This window comes from Caretta caretta, chromosome 10 (assembly GCF_965140235.1).
Source record: "Caretta caretta isolate rCarCar2 chromosome 10, rCarCar1.hap1, whole genome shotgun sequence".
Taxonomy (NCBI): Eukaryota; Metazoa; Chordata; order Testudines; family Cheloniidae; genus Caretta; species Caretta caretta.
Window position 1 is genome coordinate 81,413,024 of NC_134215.1, and position 17,819 is coordinate 81,430,842.

Consider the following 17,819-nt stretch of genomic DNA (forward strand, 5'->3'; position numbering starts at 1 on the left):
CCAGTGCCTAGACACAATGCTGAAATGACAGCTGAATGATCGCTTGGCTCAGGTTTCTTAGAGGTGATAGTGACTGGAGAGGTGGGGGAAGAGCAGGGCATGCTAAGCTGTTTGAGAACCAGTGATAAAAAGATACAGGCCTTTCATGTAAGCAAAATCAGTCGAAAAGGGGAGTAAGAAGGGAGCCAAAGGGCGGGGCTTGGGGAGCGTGAGGATGAGTGCGAGAAGACCATTAGATAGATGGAGGGTGATGAATGGGGAAATATCTGGGTTATCTGTCACGTATCCTGGCGCATGCCTGTGTGTGCGTGTTTATGGTGGCTGTGAAGTTGGATCAAAAGGGCTTGTTAAAGAAACCAAGTAGGAAAGGTAAACCTATGGCCGTGGTAAGGAGTGAGTCCCTCCTTTCTCCAGTCTGGGCCTTTGGAGGGACCAGGAAGCGGAGGGTAGTTAGATGTTTGAAACACGTACAAGAAATGCATCCCCAAAGATGTAAATGAACTGCCACCCTCACCCAAAGCAGAACGTTGGGAGGAGATCTGGGGCTCAGTTCCATCACTCTGTGGAGTTCCCTCTGCAGAGAGAGGGCTCAAAGGGAACAGAAGCCTTTCCAGGACCAGGGGCCTAGAAAAGGAAGAGGGGTTGGGTGAGAGGGCAGTGAAGAGCTGAGGCTGACTGAGGGGAGGGTGGCATTCCCAGCTTGGGGAGACACACGTGCGCTAGCTTTGATCAGTGCAAAGTGTAGCTGCAGGGGCGCAAAGGGTGGGAGAGGCTGGCCGCCCGAAGCACGTTCCTGCCTGAGACGCTAGGCACATCCAGGGCAGCTAGCCCCTCTTGGATCCTGCCACTCGTGCTGCTGCAACTCTCCATGTAGCGCGCTCGCTCGATCCCAGCTAATGCGCGCACGTCACCTCCAGCTGGGAACTGCGGCCCCAGCTCGAAGGGCAGACATGCCCTGAAGCTACGTCTGCACGGTGACTGGGCCTGTCATCTGCAGCCCATGTAGACATACCCATGCTAGCTTTAATCTAGCCAGCTCGCTAAAAACAGCAAGGAGGAGTGCAGGGTTGGACCGTGCCGAAGAGCCGGCTGTGGGGTTCCCTGGAGCTGGGGTTCTCAACAGTGCTACTGAAAACGGATGGGTCCACCTGCCAAAAGTGGCCTGGAGTTCAGGTGGGTCTCCTTTCTGTTGGGGGGGGAGGGGCGGGAGCTTGACACCCATTTCTCTCATCTTCCTGTCAGGAGGCTGCGTTGAGTATTGTCACAATGGACCCTGACAGCCGTCAGGCCAAGTCCTGCCTTTCCACATGTGCACAGCCCTCGCTGGCCTCAGTCCGTGGGACAAGCATGCACCAAGGGGGGCTCAGGCCCTGACTGCTCAAAGACCATCTGTATTAGGAAGATATAACAGATCAGTGGGAGGCGCTGGGAGTGACAGGACATCCTGCTTAGGGCTCTCAGGGGAGGAGAACGTGCCCCAGAAAACACAAGCCCCGTGGAGTTCACTTCTGAACCTATGTCAGCAGCAGCTGCAGTGGCTAGAGATGCAACTCGAGTGGCTAGAGTTCTGTAATAAAAGGCCAAGATCTTCCATTCATCAAGAGGAGGCCTGAAGATGCGAGTGGAAAAGCTGCTTCTCTCTCAACACACACGCATGCAGGATGACAAAGTGGGTGATGTGGTTATGAAGTTTATAAATCAGAGGTCTTTTTTTGTGTGTGTCATTCCCAGACTCTGACTGTTTCGTTGAGCAAAGCTGGTTTTCAACAGAGCCCTGTATGTCCCAAATACTCGAAACACATGCGCTGCCTTCAAGCTTCCAGTCAGCATAGCGTTTGCAAAGCAGTATTAGAGTGGCATCGACTGGCCCAGCTGTAAGTCATGGCTCTGTTTCCATTGTAAGCCCATATTTTCAGGGGAGCTATAACTCAGCAGTAAAAATTCATCACTGACTGAAACTTGGCCACCAGCATGCTCAGCTTGGGAGAATATATTTTTTAAAGTGGTAGGCGTGCAAAAGCAAAGGCGGAACCAAATTCCTCAGCATCTGAGTGCGCTCAGACACTTACAAATAAAAAAATCGTTTTGTATTCTAACAATGAAAGATTTAACATCCTTAGAAGCTTAAAAGCTAAAAGCATTGACAAACTTATTACAGACATAGAATCGCTAGGCTGGATCTGACATGGGGTCCGTTTTATCCCACACCCTAGGCCAGTACCAGAGGCTTCAGGGAAAAGTGCAGGATTCCCTGTGACGCACTATCATGGAATAGAACAGAGTAGGAGCAGCTTCTTCCTGATCCCAGGCAGTTAGTAAGTGGTTCTGCCCTGGTGCATGGAGGTTTATATCCCACATTACATTTTCATCTTCTTTGATGTAATCGTGGAACTTCTTCTTATCAACATATATAGCCATTTCTTTTGCTGCTGGTCTCAGTCATAACCAGTGAAAATGGAAAAGTTTTCACTAAAATCTAAGGTTTCAGAGTAGCAGCCATCTTAGTCTGTATCTGCAAAAAGAAAAGGAGGACTTGTGGCACCTTACAGACTAACCAATTTATTTGAGCATAAGCTTTCGTGAGCTACAGCTCACTTCATCGGATGCATTCAGTGGAAAATACAGTGAGGAGATTTATATACACAGAGAACATAAAACAATGGGTGTTACCATACACACTGTAACCAGAGTGATGAGGTAAGGTGAGCTATTACCAGCAGGAGTGTGTGTGGGGGGGAACCTTTTGTAGTGATAATCAAGGTGGGCCATTTCCAGCAGTTGACAAGAATGTCTGAGAACAGCGGGGGGGGGGGGAGAGGGGAAATAAACATGGAGAAATAGTTTTAATTTGTGTAATGACCCATCCACTCCCAGTCTTTATTCAAGCCTAAATTAATTGTATCCAGATTGCAAATTAATTCCAATAAAGCAGTCTCTCGTTGGAGTCTGTTTCTGAAGTTTTTTTGTTGAAGAATTGCAACTTTTAGGTCTGTCATCGAGTGACCAACGAGATTGAAGTGTTCTCCAACTGGTTTTTGAATGTTATAATTCTTGACGTCTGATTTGTGTCCATTGATTCTTTTACGTAGAGACTGTCTAGTTTGACCAATGTACATGGCAGAGGGGCATTGCTGGCACATGATGGCATATATCACATTGGTGGATGTGCAGGTGAACGAGCCTCTGATAGTGTGGCTGATGTTATTAGGCCCTATGATGGTGTCCCCTGAATAGATATGTGGACACAGTTGGCAATGGGCTTTGTTGCAAGGATAGGTTCCTGGGTTAGTGGTTCTGTTGTGTGGTGTGTGGTTGCTGGTGAGTATTTGCTTCAGGTTGGGGGGCTGTCTGTAAGCAAGGACTGGCCTGTCTCCCAAGATCTGTGAGAGTGTTGGAACATCCTTCAAGATAGGTTGTAGATCCTTGATGATGCGTTGGAGAGGTTTTAGTTGGGGGCTGAAGGTGATGGCTAGTGGTGTTCTGTTATTTTCTATGTTGGGCCTGTCCTGTAGTAGGTAACTTTTGGGTACTCTTCTGGCTCTGTCAATCTGTTTCTTCACTTCAGCAGGTGGGTATTGTAGTTGTAAGAATGCTTGCTAGAGATCTTGTAGGTGTTTGTCTCTGTCTGAGGGGTTGGAGCAAATGCGGTTGTATCGTAGAGCTTGGCTGTAGACGATGGATTGTGTGGTGTGGTCAGGGTGAAAGCTGGAGGCATGTAGGTAGGAATAGCGGTCAGTAGGTTTCCGGGATAGGGTGGTGTTTATGTGACCATCGTTTAGTAGCACTGTAGTGTCCAGGAAGTAGATCTCTTGTGTGGACTGAACCAGGCTGAGGTTGATGGTGGGATGGAAATTGTTGAAATCATGGTGGAATTCCTCAAGGGCTTCTTTTCCATGGGTCCAGATGATGAAGATGTCATCAATGTAGTGCGAGTAGGGGCATTAGGGGACGAGAGCTGAGGAAGGGTTCTTCTAAGTCAGCCATAAAAATGTTGGCATACTGTGGGGCCATGTGGGTACCCATAGCAGAGCCGCTGATCTGAAGGTATACATTGTCCCCAAATGTGGAATAGTTATGGGTGAGGACAAAGTCACAAAGTTCAGCCACCAGGTTTGCCGTGACATTATCGGGGATAGTGTTCTTGACGGCTTGTAGTCCATCTTTGTGTGGAATGTTGGTGTAGAGGGCTTCTACATCCATAGTGGCCAGGATGGTGTTATCAGGAAGATCACCAGTGGATTGTAGTTTCCTCAGGAAGTCAGTGATGTCTCGAAGGTAGCTGGGAGTGCTGGTAGCGTAGGGCCTGAGGAGGGAGTCTACATAGCCAGACAATCCTGCTGTCAGGGTGCCAATGCCTGAGATGATGGGGCGTCCAGGATTTCCAGGTTTATGAATCTTGGATAGCAGATAGAATATCCCAGGTCGGGGTTCCAGACGTGTGTCTGTGTGGATTTGTTCTTGTGCTTTTTCAGGGAGTTTCTTGAGCAAATGCTGTAGTTTCTTTTGGTAACCCTCAGTGGGATCAGAGGGTAATGGCTTGTAGAAAGTGGTGTTGGAGAGCTGCCTAGCAGCGTCTTGTTCATATTCCGACCTATTCATGATGACGACAGCACCTCCTTTGTCAGCCTTTTTGATTATGATGTCAGAGTTGTTTCTGAGGCTGTGGATGGCATTGAGTTCTGCACGGCTGAGGTTATAGGGCTTCATTAGCTCTCAAAAATGATTTGGTTCTGGGCTGAGTTTGAGATCATCTGGTTATATCCGCTTAGGCCCTTGACAGCTCTCCTGGTTTTATTGTCATGTTAGATTCCAATCCCGAGATCTCCACAGAAATAAGATCTGCATCTATTTTTCCCATGTATGTTTATCCTTGATAAGTAAAGAGACACAGTGTTTTCCCTGTTATAATGCATACTTAACCAGCTATGTCTCAGGAGTTAGAGTGAGAACTGTGTGAAAGAATACCAGGTTCACTGTGCACCCGACTCTGAGGATGACGTGTAGGCCAAGATCTGGGATATGTGTGTAAAGGCTGAACATCAGGAAGCATGGAGCACCAGACAGCTGCACTGCCAAGACATTAAGAAGGAGAAAATGTCTTGCAGATGAGTAATGCAATGCTCTTGGATTAATCCCATCTTTCTTCGCTACAGCGAAGCATCCCAGAGCCACTGGGAGGGTTTGGAAGATCATCTGACTACTTCTTCACTCTCCTTCTCCTGACCTTTCTCCTCTTAGAAAGTGAGGAAAGGAAGAAGGAAATCTGAGGGAGTGATTAAGAGGAAATGTGGTCGTGAGGTTAAGGCACAGAACTGGGAGTCCGGGACTCTCAATTCTATTCTTGGCTCAGCCACAGAGAACAGGGAAATTTAGGCCAGTTAATTTAAACCCCTGAGTTTTTAGAACAGCTTTCAGTTCTGCAAGGAGAAATCAAGTACTAAGAATCTTATCTAGAGATCTTCATCAGGAGATCCCCCGGTGCTTTAAAAAGGAGGTGTAATGCCTAGGGGTCCGGTGGATCGAAGGGCAGACCATATCAGTGGTGGGAGTCCACACAAAGGTCTGGTAGCCAGGAGATCTAATCCAAGAGGAAGGTATAAGGGGTTGGCTGGTGGGGTGAGGCACCAAGTCAGGAGGAGGTGGGGCGGCAAGGCAGGGTCAGGCGGGTCCGTGAAGCTAGCAGCAGGCAATGGCTTGTTTTGCTCAGACATGGCCAGAAAGAAAGCAGGAAGTTTATATCGGGTCACCAGCCAATCAGGGTCAAGACCATGTGGCCAATCAGGAAGCAGGCCGTGGAGCACTGGTAGCCGGCCCACTCATGTCTGTGAGGTCCCTGGTAGTCTGACCTAGTGGAAAGGTATGATGGCCAAGGCTGCTTGCTGAGAATCCAGTGGGCCTGGGTTTGGAACCAGCGTCCCGACAGGAGGTCAGTATCATTATCCCATTTTACAGATGGGGAAAGTGAGGCACAGAGATGGGAACTGAAGAGCCAGGAATAGAACCCAGGTCTCCTGACTCCCAGTCCAGTCCAGTGCCCTATCCATTAGGCCATGCTGTCTAAATAGAGGCCAGCCTGAGGTCCATGTTTGTCCTTGAGGGTACACGTTTGTCCCATGGAAAGCCTGTTATGAAGTGTGATTAAAGTGCTGCATTAGGCTTGTGCTGAGCCCTCTGTGTATGCTGGAATTTCACTCCCGGTGTTTAATTTCCTTGTCTACAAAATGGGGATAATTGGTTGAAACAATAATTAAATCCTCTGTAACCATGAGTAATATGAATTATAAAAATAACTAGATGAATGTGACATGATGGGGACAAACCACCATGGCTTCTGTAAGGGAAAATCATGCCTCTAATCTCCTAGAATCTCTGAGCATGTCAAAAAGGTGGAGAAAGGAGAAATAATTAATATGATTTATATGAACTTTCCAAAAAGCTTTTGACAAAGTCCATCATGAGAGGTTATTAAACTAAGTCATCATGGGTGAGAAGTCACATTCTGTGATGGATTAGACAATGGCTAGGAGAAAGCAAATAGGAATAAACGATACACTTTCACCATGGCAGCAGAGGGGCGGGTGTCCCAAGGTTCTGCACAAGGACCGGGGTACTGTAAGATATTCCTTAATGATCTGGAAAAGCGGGTGAACAGCAAGATGGCAATATCTGCAGATGGTGTGGAATCTTGCTGGTTACTCAAGACTAGAGTAGGCTTCAAAAAATGTTAAGGGGACACGGCAAAAGGGCAGATGAAATTCAATGCTGACACACGCAAGAGAATGCTCACTGGAGAGAATAATAAGGGGCAGCTTTCCCCATAAATTGCCTTTTTTGGAGTTTCCTGCATCTTCCACTGAAGTATCTGGTGTTGGCAACTGTCAGGGATGGGATCCTGGGCAAGATGGACTTCGGGTCTGATCCAGTCTGGCAATCCCACCTCACTGGAGCAGAGGAGTTGTTAGACTAAATTAATCTGTGTACAGTGAGTGTGGAAGGGGCTATGGAAATGCAACAGAAGAGTAATAGTGTTGAGCCACTGCATTGAATAACACACACTACTTTGGAAATACCTCCCCCTTACAATCTAATGACTCCTCTTTCTGTGGCCCAATTTAATTTCCACTAAAGTCAATGACAAAACCCTCATTAGCTTCACTGGTGCAAGCCCAGGCCCACTGATGGCCATTTCTTTTTCTTTTTTTACTGGCAATGACTTGCTCCCAACACAAGTGCCAACCGGAGAAGACTCTAAAGGTGTTCTTACCTTCTGAATCAAGCTAGCAAACTGCAGATTTCTTGAGAAGGAAATGTTGAGGACGGTGCTATATGCATTTTCGCCTTTGTTCTCCAGCGTAGCTTCTACAGCCACCCTCCTCCTCGTGCTCTCTATGATAAAAACGGAGGTATCAAAAGATAGTGTGTAGGCGGCGCAATCCGATGGTGACTTTCTCAGTACTCTTCTGCAATACTCCCTGCAAGAAAAGCACAGCATTAAACCAGCGGCCAGGTTGGCACTGTGATCAGAGGACTTCATCTGTGAAAGCTTTGGAGAACACATAGCACATAAGATCTTATATAATCAGGGGCTCCTTATACACCCAAGAGCTTATCTGCGGACATAGGAGGCAGTTCACACGATTAGTTTGCATCGACACACAGGAAGTTGAGCTCTGAGCTGCTCCAGTTAGGTAAATGAAGGTTTATCTTTTCTACTGCATTTAAGCTGGTTAAATAAACATAGTGATCAGTTTGTACATAAGCACGCTGGAGATGCTGTCTTTGTGTCCAGCTATTAGAATGAATGTGAGACGCTCTGGACAACAGCTGTATGTGCTTAATGCATTAGACACGAATAGTATGGGCTAAGTTTTCAGATGCCTTTAAACCAGCCCCTAAAAATGTGTGCAAATGTTAGCATGTCAGCAAAACTGTAGGCATGCTTGCATTTGGCCATGAACGTTGATACTCAGCTACCAACCTGGGTACACAAATGCATATCGGTTCAACCAAAATAGGGGTTTTTATATGTACTGCTGCACGCATAACCATTTTGCAGGTGGAAGAAATCAGAGGCCCTGTTTGAAAATCAGGGCCGACAGGCTTGCAAGCATATTTCATGTAGATGAACAAGTTGTGCATCACTGCATTTGGAGGATTAATGAAGTCTCCTTTACAGGGCGGTAGATTGCTACATGCCAGATGCCTTAGGGAGGAAAAGAATGAGTTCCAAATTGGAGAGTCCAGTATAGTGGGGACAGGGAACATCCCCTGCCACTGGAGGGGAAGTAGCTTGTTTGTTCCTACCACAGTGCCCCTTGTGGCAGAGCAAGGGATAGCAATAGTGGGCTTTCAAGGGGGGTCTTCTCCAGATCTCCTTGGCTTCACAGTGTCTTCTGTTGAGGACCATTGGTGAGAAGAAATACTGTATAGGAAATGCACGTGCACACTAATGAAATAGAAACATGATTGAGTTGCTATTCTTTCTTCAAAGCTTAGAGGGTTTTTTTATCTTGCCAGAGCTGAGCTGAATGTCAGTAAATAATGCATCCCAGCTCTGTTTATTAGTCTCTCTGTGAACTGGGCAGTGCCCTTCCATTTCATAAATCCTTTACAACTGTCTGAAGTGCTGCCATAAATCCAATCTCTCTCCTTATAACCACGGTAAGAAGAAAAAGAAATACTCATTCGTGGCTGGGAATGCTAGTGCAAGTAAATCTTTGCCCAGTGCGCCTGTCATACCACAGGCTACTCTGGAAGAAAAGGAATCACATGGTTCTAAATAGAGTAGCTATGAACTCTCTTTTGCTGTGGCTATTGAATAACACTGTCTAACTGTCCTGGTGTGACATACTGGGGTGCAATCCAGAGGAGTGAGGGTTCTTTGTCACCCCTGCCCTGCAACCTTGGGAGCCTTACAATGCCTTTCTGCAATAGCTCCCATCTGGGGCACTTACAAACAGCCTTCCAGCATGCAAGCCACACCCTGAGTGTCTGTGTGTAACTGCAGCCTGCCAGCCACATGCGGGTACACGCCGGCTTTTACCAGCCTGGGTTACTTCTGCAGGGTGCCCCCAACACACTCCCAGTCCTGGATTCCCTCCCCCCAAAATGTATGTCTTGTACTGCCCAGCCCTCTCCTGGACAGTCCAAATATATTAAGTCCATTATTCTTTTAAGGGAATAATATACACCTGCTCATTAACTTAAAGAGTGTTACTCAGACACTTTAACTTAAACAGACTGGATTAGACAAAACAATAAAGGAAGTTTATTAACTATAAAGAGATAGTTTTTAAGTGAGAACAAACAATGAGGCATTAGAATCAGAAATGGTTATAAGAAAAATAAAGATAAAACACTTTCCAGTGCCTAACTTAACAAACTATATTAAAGCAAAGTTTCTCACCCCATGCTTTCAACAGCATTATGGACCAAACTCTTCAAAACTAATGGCTGTTTCTTTTCCCTTCTCAGGTACAAAGACTGAGGAGGGCAAGGAAAAGAGGAAGGGGGTCTTTTGGGGTGTTTGCCACTCCTTTTTATAGTTTCCTTCCCCCTTTTGAGAAACATTTCCAGCTGAGAACCAGGAGACAAAGAGTCTGTGTGAGACCCTGCTGGGTTTTTTCAACTGTGTATGCTCACATGCAGGTTTCCTTTTGTTTCCTCTCTTCCCCCTTTCTGCTTGATGACTTTTTTACTGCTTAAATGCAAATTAAGGCAAGCACACACTCCTTTGTTCAAGACAGGCCTAACGTGCACTTTTAACATGTAACTTCAAACATAGTGCTGCTGTACACATTTTACCAGGACATTACTGATTAGCAACTTATGAGTTTTTAAATGATTCTGCACACAGCATACTTTGTACAGATTATTACAATAGTGTGTAGCGTATGACTACAGGGGTGCATTCCATCACACTTGGGCATGATTATTATCTCCTAAATAAAACATTACATGCTGAAAAGTAAGAGAAAAAAGGGCTGGTATCATTGCCAGAGGGCAAGATGATGTATAACTTCAGTTTTGCTGTCTGAAATCTTTGCCCTGGCAGAAGGGCACTGAGAGCAATACGGTTATGCCGGGGGAGAATTTGGACTGTGGCAGACTTTGTAGACTTTTTGATGGATGTGTCAATTTTTTTTATATTTAAAAAAAAGGAAAGGAAAAATGTAGCAGAGAGGACCAATGTGTTACCTGTAATGGGGAAGCAACCACAGCATCATTGCAGCAACAAATAGGTTTATTCCACACAGAAACTTAACAATGGTTTGCTCAGTAGATCCCTATATTTGTTTCTCTTTTAGGGCCAGATCTAACATCCATCAAAGCCAATATGGGAAAACTCCCACGGACTTCACTGGAAGTTGGATTGGAAACTTGATGTGCAACAGCAAACCATAAAAAATTGCATCGAGCCCTGCTCATTTGCTATCCATTGTAGGAGCTGTAGACTGTATTAATAAATATCTGCAAATGTACAGTTTAAGATGAAACATTAAGGCCCCTATTCAGAAAACTTAAAGCATCTGAATAGCTCCATTGAACTCAAGGGGATGACTTATATGTGTAATGTTAGGCATGTGCTTAAATATCTTGCTAAATTGGGGGCTAAAAAAGGATAAATGGGTAAGGGTCACAAAATTAGGATTGAGGTCTTGATTCAGGAGTGCTTGGATTCAGGGTTTTTATTCATTCAGGGGAAGGAAGGTTTGAGGTCATTATATTGGTTAACTTGAGGGGAAATATCCTGCATTGATTTACACCCTGTGTAATCAGTGCAGAATTTGGTCTGAGGTATTTAACATTCAATGAGTGTGGTGATCAGATCTGGCAAGCACATCCCTGGAAAGTCAGTGCATATGTTTACTATTGCACTGCGTATTTCTCTAAGCCCTGTAGTGGTGGCATTTCATGACCACATCACAAATGGCACCGACAGCTCTGTCGCATATCTGATAAATTGCAGCAAATACGAATGAATGGAAGAAAGACCTTTTTTGTTGCAGTTGTTACGGAAGATGTGTTGAGACACAATGGGCCTGGCTTTGATTTTATTGCGGCCCACATCACAAGCTGCATGGGTGGAAGAGAATTCACGTAGCCTCAGCAAAAAGGAAAGCAAAGGAAATTTCTTGCTTGTGTTGTTACAATTTGAAAATTCTCTCTAGGAGCATTGGGACACTTATAGACAATCATGCTAACAAAAAACATGCTGTAGACCAGAGGTTCTCAAACTGGGGTCCGCAGAATGAGGGTACTCCAGGGGCTCTGTGAGTCATGTCTGGCTCCAGGGGACACGAGTCATGTCTCGGACTGCCAGCCCCGCCGATCAACTCCTCCCCTTTCCTCCCAGTGCCTCCTGCAGGCTGCGAAACAGCTGTTCAGTGGTGTGCAGGAGGCGCTGGGAGGGAGGGGGAGGAGTGGGGATGGGGCATGCTCGGGGGAGGGGGTGGAAAGAGGCAGGGAAGAGGAGGGGTAGGGGTGCAGGAGGGGCAGGGGTGGGGCCTTGGGGGAAGAGGTGGAGTGGGGGCGGGGCTTGGGGCTGAGCAGGGGTTGAGCCCCCCCGGGGAAAATTAGAAGCTGGCTTGGGGGTCCGCAAAAAATTTTAAATCAAAATGGGGGTCCTCGGGTTACTACATTTTGAGAACCGCTGCTGTAGACTACTCCCCTAGCGACTACCGAGCATGGTTTCTGAACACAGTTGCTGCGTTAGGTATGGACACAAATATTCTCTACACCTCTATCTTCCCAGTATCAATGTTTAAAATTACTCCAAGCACAAGGACTCTTTTAGGCCCAAACATGCCTGGGAATCACAGTCACTAATTATTATATTACAGGACCCAAAATCAAACTGCAAAGAGAGCAGCGAGAGGTTTTCTCCTCCTAGAGAACCTTTACTAGGAAGATTTTGTAAGTGACCCCAGGACACTAAATGTAAACTTGTTTCTGCTGTAGTCATCAAACCCATAATTGCCAAGTGGGTGAGAGCAGCATTTTTTGTGTATTTATGGACAGGTTTCCCTGGGGCTTGTCACCATAGTGTGAGACATTAGTTGTGTCGTCCATCACCAACACACTGCACATGTGTGCCCGGGAAGAGGTGTTCTCCTGGGTGGGGCGTGCACTGCCAGACTGGGGGTAGGGGAGGCAATAGGGCTGGGGAGTGGAGGGAGGAAGGGAAGTTAATTTACTGGACTTTGCTAGGGGCTGTAAAATACAAGTAAAATCAAACAGAAAGCGTGAAAATGAATGAAATATACAAATCTGTAATGAGGAAAGCTAAACCTGTGATCTGATTTCAGCAATCCTCTGCATTTCGTGATATGATTTCCTGGTTAGCGGGACAATTTAATCTGGATTATCTACTCACGTGGCAGTTGGAATATCATTTTTAGCATCAAGGACCAGATCAGGGACACAGTGTTCATCCTCATTGCATCCATTCCAGAAAGGCACCTTAAGGGGAAATGGCAAGAGAAATCCAAACGGCGTTTTGACGTGCACAGCATGTGCTGAGCAGAGTTTTCATGCACTGTGCACCCACGGTTGCGATTTTTAGTCAATCAAAGCCACAAACTAAATGCTTTAAAACATTAAAAAAAATTAATACAATAAAAATAAACAATACAAGAGAGATTCTTGATCATCTGCCCATTGGAAAGGTAAAGGTGCAAAAGTATTGAGTTAAGGGATAAGTTAGCCAACCACCAAGTTTATCATTCAGATTGCTTTGGTTTTGCTTTTTAATTCCAATCTAGAGCACAAATATTTCAAACGTCAGTACAAACCATACACCCGACTTTCAAAGACTTCCTGCTTTCTGTCTAAGCTCACCTGGAATATACGCTCCATTATCAGCTACCTTCTCTCTCTTTCTCTCTCTCTCTCTCTCTCTGCCTCCTTTGTTCACACTAATTAAGCTATTGCTATTATGATTTTTAAAACTCTACGTGGCAGATGCTCAGTTGGCGGAAATCAGTGTGGCTCCATCATTGACGTCAACTGGACTATGCTAATTTACACCAGGTGAGGATCTAGCCCAAAATGTTTAGAGATTATAATAATAGTGTAACATGTCTACAGCATCTTTTGCTGTGAGGGACCATAAAGTGCTTTACAAACTATACTCAAGGGGTCACTTTGTCTCCCACAGAAGCAGCCTTCATGGTATAACGTGTCGGTGGTTTAGCAGAGTGCAGCAATGTTACACAACAGTTTAGGACAGGAAGTGAAGAATACTGTACCCAGCTGGAATTACAGGAGGATCTGGGATAGGCAGAGTGTAGGCACTCCGGTTAGGATCTGGGGTTAGCACCCCACCTCTTGCAAACACAGCCATGGGTCCCTCTGTGAAATGGAAGGCACGTGCATGGGAAACCCCCTGACCCATAAGTCTTAGCTACCTGCCAAAGATTTAGAATGATATCTCCACAGGGTAATAGTTGAACATAAGAGCCCCAGGGCTGCTTTTATCAGATTGGTTCTGCAACAGGGGAGCGTACTGGTATTGCACACTTTTGAGTTGATTTTCTATTCTCTGCAGAGCTGCCTGGCTCCAGGGGGTGGTTTTAACTTATGCCACTGCTACACGATCCCTTGGGAAACTGGAGAATAGGGACAGCAGAGACTGTTCCTATGACACCCCCTGTATGGCTGTGCCCTCTCCTCCCCTTATGCCAGGGGGCTAGTTTCTGGCACGGGAGGTGATGGAGTTGTTCCTGCCAGCTTTGCACTAATCTCCCCTGTACCAGGGGAATCTGCCAGTGACAGTCACTGGGTGCTTAGGTTTGTTTTGCTCCATGTAGGCCGAAGTGGCACAAAGTGAACTTGCTGGACCATGGAATCCAGCCCTTTATGGTTAACCATTGACAATTTTGCTTCTCCTGTCAAAGCCAGGGGACAAGGTTTTAATACCACTGGCTCTGATGTGAGTGAGGATAAGGCTCTAAGTGATACCAATAACATGGATTCTCATATGTGCCATGGTTCACAGAGAAAGGAATAACAAATATGCATTGTGCAGGTAGGATATCACTGAGATTTACTGGAGCAGGCGTGCTCCAGCAGTTGAGAGTCAGGAGACCTGGTTTCTCCTTATGACTCTATCACCGGCTGGCCGTCTGCATGTCTACACTTCGAGTTGGGGATGTGATTTGCAGCGGGAGGAGACATCCCCGGGCTAAAACTAAGAGTAGCCGGCTCAAAGTACAGACAAAACCTATGTGACCTTAGGCCACTCACACAGCCTCTCTGCACCTCAGTTTCCTCATCTATAAAATGGTGAGAATATACCTTAGCCACCTCCATAAAGAGCTTTGAGATCCTTGAGTGAAAGGTGCTATAGATAATTAGTGCAGACTATTGCTCAGACTGATTCTGCAGGGGGCTATCCCACGCAGAGTACTTTCTGCCAAGTGCAGTGACCATTACGTACAGAGACTTTAAATCCAGTTGGCCAGCCATCATCCATCATGGGACCGTGGTCGGGATTCTCCAGCCTATATTCGACTGAAAATGTCACAGGCTTCACATAGTCTGCTGTGTCCTAGAGGCAGAGAAAATAAGAACATAAGAACGGCCATACTGGGTCAGACCAGTGGTCCATCTAGCCCACTTTGCTGTCTCTGATAGTAGCCAGTGCCAGATGCTTCAGAGAGAATGAATAGAACAGAGTAATTTTGAGTGATCCATCCCTTGTTGTTCAGTTCCGGCTTCTGGCAGTCAGAGGTTTAGGGACACCCTGAGTATGCAGTTGTGTCCCTGACCATCTTGGCTAATTCTTTTTTGAACCTTACAACATCCTCTGGCAATGAGTTCCACAGGTTGACTGTGTGTTGTGTGAAGAAATCCTTCCTTATGTTTGTTGTAAACTTGCTGCCTATTAATTTCATTGGGTGACCCCTGGTTCTTGTATTATGTGAAGGGGTAAATAACACTTTCCCATTCACTTTCTCCACCCCATTCATGATTTTATAGGCCTCAATCATATTCCCCTTACTCATCTCTTTTCTAAAATGAACAATCCCGGTCTTTTAAATCTCTCCTCATACGGAAGTTGTTCTATATCCCTAATCATTTTTGTTGTCCTTGTCTGCACCATTTCCAATTCTATTATATCTTTTTGAGATGGGGTGATCAGAACTGCATGCAGAATTCAAGCTGTGAGTTATACCATGGCTCTGTACAGTGGCATTATGATATTTTCTGTTTTATTATCTATCCCTTTCCTAATAGTTCCTAACATTCTGTTAGCTTTTTTGATTGCCACTACACATTGAGTTGATGATTTCGGGGAACTACCCACCATGACTTCAAGGTCTCTTTCTTGAGTGGTAACATCTAATTTAGACCCCCATCATTTTGTATGTATAGTTGGGATTATTTTTTCCCATGTGCCTTACTTTGCATTTATCAACATTGAGGTACTGGAGTACTGTGTCCAGTTTTGGGCCCCACACTTCAAGAAGGATGTGGATAAATTGGAGAGAGTCCAGCGAAGGGCAACAAAAATGATTAGGGGTCTGGAACACATGCGTTATGAGGAGAGGCTGAGGGAGCTGGGATTGTTTAGCCTGCAGAAGAGAAGAATGAGGGGGGATTTGATAGCTGCTTTCAACTACCTGAAAGGGGGTTCCAAAGAGGATGGCTCTAGACTGTTCTCAATGGTAGCAGATGACAGAACGAGGAGTAATGGTCTCAAGCTGCAGTGGGGGAGGTTTAGATTGGATATTAGGAAAAACTTTTTCACTAAGAGGGTGGTGAAACACTGGAATGCATTACCTAGGGAGGTGGTAGAATCTCCTTCCTTAGAGGTTTTTAAGGTCAGGCTTGACAAAGCCCTGGCTGGGATGATTTAACTGGGAATTGGTCCTGCTTCGAGCAGGGGGTTGGACTAGATGACCTTCTGGGGTCCCTTCCAACCCTTATATTCTATGATTCTATGATTCTACTTAACAAAATATTTGCTATTAGTTTTTGTGTTCTTAGCCAGTTGGTCTTCAAATTCTTTTTGGGCCTGTTTTATTACACTTTTAAACTTGACTTGCCAGGGTTTGTGCTCCTTTCTATTTTCCTCACTAGGATTTGACTTCCAATTTTTAAAAGACGTCTTTTTGTCTCAAACTGTCTCTTTTACTCTGCTCTTCACCATGGTGGCACTTTTTCAGCCTCCTTCCTGTTTTTTTATTTGGAGTATACATTTAATTTGAGCCCCTCTGATGGTGTTTTTAAATGGTCTCCATGCAGTTCGAAGGCATTTCACCCTTGTGACTGTTCCTTTTAATTTCCATTTAATTAGCTTCCTCATTTTTGTGTAATTCTCCTTTTTGAAGTTAAATGCTACTGTGCTGGGTTTCTTTGGCATTTTCCCCCCTATAAGGATGTTAAATGTAATTACTTTATGGTCATTATTACTAAGTGATTCAGCTATATTCACTCTTAGACCAGATCCTGTGTTCCATTTAGGACTAAATCAAGAATTGCCTCTTCCCTTGTGGGTTCCAGGACACGCTGCTCCAAGAAGCAGTCATTTCATGTGTCTAGAAATTTTATCTAGGCATCCCTTCCTGAGGTGACATATAACCAGTCAATATGAGGATCATTGAAATCCCCCATTATTACTGGGTTTTCTGCTTTTGTAGCCTCTCTAATACATCATTAAAAATTTGAAGATGTTTTCCACAGGAATAGTTGGGTGCAATGAAAACACAAACCAAACCATGGTGGAACAATTTTTTACAAAGTAAATGTATCACAGTTTAACACACTTTGCATTCGTCTTCTTTTATCTCACAGCTAAAGGACATTACAGAGGTGAGACAACAAACACAGCCTCTTACTGCTCTGAGATTGCATGCATGCCTCCTGACCTATACAAATAAAATGTGAGGGGAGTGTGTGTGTGTGTGTGTGTGTAGAAGTGAAAGGGGTACTTAGGAGTGCAGAACATCCGCTTTGAAACAGTTGATCATCACAAAGAGTGATTGTTTATACCACACCAGATTTCCCAAACTGTATCAACTGCGTATAGAGAGACATACTGGCTGCCCTTGACTTAATGGACCAGAAACAAAGGTGCAGATGTTTATATGTGTGTGTGTGACTTTTGGATATCTGGCTCTAGAAAATAATGCCAGAGAGAAACTTATGAGCAGAAATGAATGCAAATCACTCACTCAGATTCAAACTTCAGAAGCAAACTTCCCCAAATTTCACAGAAGTTTGAGTCTGGGGATTTGGCATGGCTAACTGTGAATTTCAGCTCCAGATCACAATCCAAATTTCCCCAAAATCTGAGGGTATATGGATCCAGGCTTTTGTTAAGATCTATCTCCACTTGTGAGTAATTTCCCATCATTTAGTTTAGTCAGTTTTATCATATTTCTTTCTTGGCTGGGCTCTGCTATGCAGAAACTTTAATTGGCTTCTAACCCAAGAGCAAGAGGAGCCTACTGGTAGGAGAAGTGCACAAAGTGAAAAAGTCTGGGAAGCAAAATGAAAACATTTGGTCCTGAATCAAAGTCACCGGGTGTGTTTGTACTGAGTTCAGAACCATTGGGACTGGTCCTCAAACGTGATCGGTATGAATTCCATAGATTACAGCACTGAAATGATAAAAGGCTTTTAGGAAAAAATAACTAGGGATTGGGAGGAGTTCAGGTCCCTTACTGGTTCACATGGCAGACTGAGCAGCTATAAAACTTCAGCAGCTCACTCAAGCGGATTTCATCCTTAACCACATCAAACCCAACAATAATAAATCCGGACTTGGAGATAAAGTTTAGCTTGGTTTCCAGCCATGTGATGTACTCGAG

General features: G+C 45.1%; 1 protein-coding gene across 2 annotated transcripts in view; it reads right to left on the reverse strand.

Moving 5' to 3' along the window:
• ITGA11 (integrin subunit alpha 11) overlaps positions 1 to 17,819 on the reverse strand; it is a 167,419-nt gene that overhangs the window by 28,172 nt on the left and 121,428 nt on the right. For both annotated transcript variants that reach the window (XM_075133254.1, XM_048867418.2), the window contains 3 exons: positions 14,441 to 14,551; positions 12,377 to 12,462; positions 7,265 to 7,472 (listed from right to left, as the gene is read on the reverse strand). In XM_075133254.1, coding sequence (XP_074989355.1) covers positions 7,265 to 7,472; positions 12,377 to 12,462; positions 14,441 to 14,551 — 405 coding nt within the window. The remainder of the gene's footprint in view (positions 1 to 7,264; positions 7,473 to 12,376; positions 12,463 to 14,440; positions 14,552 to 17,819) is intronic.